This window comes from Helobdella robusta, assembly GCF_000326865.2.
Source record: "Helobdella robusta unplaced genomic scaffold HELROscaffold_44, whole genome shotgun sequence".
Classification (NCBI taxonomy): Eukaryota; Metazoa; Annelida; class Clitellata; order Rhynchobdellida; family Glossiphoniidae; genus Helobdella; species Helobdella robusta.
The window spans coordinates 784,645-786,647 of NW_008705063.1; the positions used below are offsets into that span (position 1 = coordinate 784,645).

At 33.1% G+C, this 2,003-nt stretch overlaps 1 protein-coding gene across 1 annotated transcript; it reads left to right on the forward strand.

Annotated features, from left to right (window-relative positions):
* On the forward strand, positions 1–1,187 carry HELRODRAFT_177782 (hypothetical protein; the record flags this gene model as incomplete). Its single annotated transcript, XM_009025933.1, has 3 exons — positions 1–18; positions 163–548; positions 932–1,187. 3 exons carry the CDS (start codon positions 1–3, stop codon positions 1,185–1,187), a joined length of 660 nt encoding a protein of 219 aa, XP_009024181.1.
* Positions 1,188–2,003: the final 816 nt, after the last annotated feature.

A 2,003-nucleotide genomic window follows, 5' to 3' on the forward strand; every position in this document is an offset into this window, starting at 1 on the left:
ATGGCGTTAATTGTGGTGGTTTGTTAAGTTTGCAAGAAGACTTTAAGGTTTAATCTAGAAGGCAGGCTTCAAATAAACAGACTTGGAATGTAAGACTTTAAGATCTAGTCTAGCAGGCAGGCTTCAAATAAACCGACTTGGAATGTGAAGTTCTCCCGGCAGATCAACAACAACACTGAACAAAAGGAAGAGATTGCGTTCGCAAAATACATCATAACATCGGGAATCACATTAACCGCAGTGAGTAACTGCATTAACAAAAACAACTACAACATTATCAACAACAATATTATCAACAACAACAGCAACAATAACAACAACCACATCAACAGCAACAACTGCCACCGCAACCAAAGCAACAACAACAACAACATTGACAACAACAACAACTGCCACAGCAACAACCGCAACAACAACAACAACAGTAACAACAACAACAACAGCCACAGCATCCACAACAACATCAACAACAACATCTACAACAACATCAACAACTTTTTTTCGGCCATAATTTTGGAATCCGTTCAAGAGTTCAGTCGGGCTCTAAAGTGTAATTATAATCAGTAGGAAGTGGAATAAGATTCCTGATAATGATGATAACGATGATGGTGATGATAAGGATGATGGGATTGTGATGATGTTGATGATGATGATGATGATGATGATGAGGTTGAAGATAGTGGTGATAATGATGTTGACAGCCAACGCTCTATTCAGATGATTTATGTTTTTTGATTGATGACGCCAATATTTCACAAAGCCTGTTGGTAGCCCCTATGTAATTATCATCATTATCATCATCTTAGTCATCGTTATCATATTCTACATCATCATTATCATCATCTTAGTCATCGTTATCATATTCTACATCATCATTATCATCATCTTAGTCATCGTTATCATATTCTACATCATCATTATCATCATCCAGATCACCAGTATCATCATCAAGATTGTCATCGAAGACGTCATTATCATTTTCTAGATCTGAATCTAGATCGCCAATAAAAAGTCGTCCCAAAATAAAGGAGCAACAAATCCTGAAAAAAAAATCTTTCCCGAGTTGCTATTCAAGTACATACGCGGCCCTTCAAAGAGTTAAAATAGTTCTCTATGTGGCCCTCACTGCAAAAAGTTTGCCCACCCCTGTTCTGGATCATAACTGGATTATCATTATCATAACCTAGGTCATCATTATCATAACCTAGGTCATCATTATCATAACCTTGGTCATCATTATCATAAGCAAGGTCATCATTATCATAACCAAGGTCATCATTATCATAACCAAGGTCATCATTATCATAACCAAGGTCATCATTATCATAACCAAGGTCATCATTATCATAACCAAGGTCATCATTATCATCAATTGAGTCATCATTATCATCACCGCAACATTTTTATAACTATCGTTATGGTACTTTTGAGGAAATTATTGCAACCAGGCCCTCCTAATAATAAAATAATAATAATAATAATAATTGAAATAATAATATTTATAATAGAAAAAGAAAAAATAAAAAAATATCAAATTAATTCATACATCCATTAATTCGCCCATTCATTGATCAATCAATTCATCAATTGTTATTAATTAAACCATCAAACCATCCACAAATGCATTCATCCATTCATCGTCTACTCATCCATCCATTCATCCGCTTACTCATTTTTCATTCATTTATTCATTCATTCACTCTCTCACTCATTTGTTTGTTCGCGTTCGTTTGTTTTTCCTTAAAAAATTTTCGCGTGTTCATGGATTAGAGGCGTCAATATCATTCATGATTAGCGCAAATCTTACGTACACACACACACACACATCAATGCATGTTTGTTTGTATTATTATTATTATTATTAAAATTATTATTATTATTATTATCATTATTATTATTATTATAATTATTATTATTGAAAAAAAACTTAATATAGCGTTCGTTATAGCAAACGCTATCAAATTATAACTAATATTAATAATAAAATAGCAAGAATGAAATGA